Source organism: Daktulosphaira vitifoliae, unplaced genomic scaffold (genome assembly GCF_025091365.1).
Source record: "Daktulosphaira vitifoliae isolate Bord-2020 unplaced genomic scaffold, ASM2509136v1 Scaffold_2183, whole genome shotgun sequence".
In the NCBI taxonomy this organism is placed as follows: Eukaryota; Metazoa; Arthropoda; class Insecta; order Hemiptera; family Phylloxeridae; genus Daktulosphaira; species Daktulosphaira vitifoliae.
This window is the reverse complement of record NW_026101743.1, coordinates 363-1,469: the sequence shown is the minus strand read 5'-3', so window position 1 is coordinate 1,469 and position 1,107 is coordinate 363. Positions and strand designations below refer to the sequence as shown.

At 45.3% G+C, this 1,107-nt stretch overlaps 1 protein-coding gene across 1 annotated transcript; it reads right to left on the bottom strand.

The window, feature by feature from the left end:
* Positions 1-108: 108 nt before the first annotated feature.
* Positions 109-801, bottom strand: LOC126909922 (uncharacterized; the record flags this gene model as incomplete). Its single annotated transcript, XM_050692327.1, has 1 exon — positions 109-801. A coding segment is annotated over exon 1 (693 nt), but the record flags the coding sequence as incomplete, so codon positions are not given.
* Between the last annotated feature and the right edge of the window lie 306 nt (positions 802-1,107).

The window sequence follows — 1,107 nt, the reverse complement described above, 5'->3', positions numbered from 1 at the left end:
AGTGCTATGATACCAACACCATCCTTTGCCGTTAGTCAGTTCCACGTTTGAACGGTTACGTGACCTAGAGTGGGAACGTTGCGGGCGTTTAGCACATAATTCGCCTACCTGTTTTGTGAGTGCTTCAATGGCAGCTAAAACATCGAGTTCCTTTTTATTGTTCGTCGTGGCAACAGCATGGACGAATTGCGAGGGGGCTGGCTGCACTTCAACAATTTTGTCAGCCAGCTCGGCTACCTTACCCAGATGAAGCTCTGATTGTGCAGTTAAAATAGCTTGTGCATGTGATGGTAGACGGCGGAGCCAAAGTTGACGTAAAATATTGTCTTGTAATGTAGTAGTGCCGGCAAGGGAACGGAGATGTCGTAAGAACTGTGATGGCTTACGGTCACCTAGTTCTTCTTCATTGATGAGTTGCCGCACACGTTGTTCTTCTGAGATAGACAACCGTTCAACAAGTTTTGCGCGTAGATGTTTGTAGCGTTCAGTAGGCGGTGGGTTAGTAATAATATCCTCTACTTCGGCGGCGTAACGCGTATCAAGCTGAGCCACAACATAATTAAATTTTGTTTCCTCACTTGTTATTCCCGAGATTGCAAACTGCGAGTCAACCTGTGAGAACCATAAGCTCGGTCTTTCGGAACAGAAAGGTGGCAACTTGACGGCAACGCGATTCACAGAAGCTGTTGCNGCAACGCGATTCACTGAAGCTGTTGGATATTGCTGTGCCTGTAGTGCTGCAAGGCGAGCGTTTTCTTGGCGTAACTCCTCCAATTGATTGCGTAGTTCTTCGGCGTTCATACTTGTTATCGTCGAGGTCACCAATGTAGCGAGGTGTAATATATAGAAGTAATAAACACTTTTACGATTTAATAACAACTATACTATATTAATTACAACGAACTAACAAATAACAAATAACAGCGAGAGACGAACTGTATTACAACGAACTAATAACAGCGAGAAACGAAGCGCGTGTAAGACAGAATGCGTAAGTGATTGACTGATCGACTGACTGACTGGAGCGATGATCTTGCCCTTAAATAGTCAGAGGAATCTTCTAGAGGCGGCGGCGGCCGGACATTCTAGAATATTCGACCGCCACAA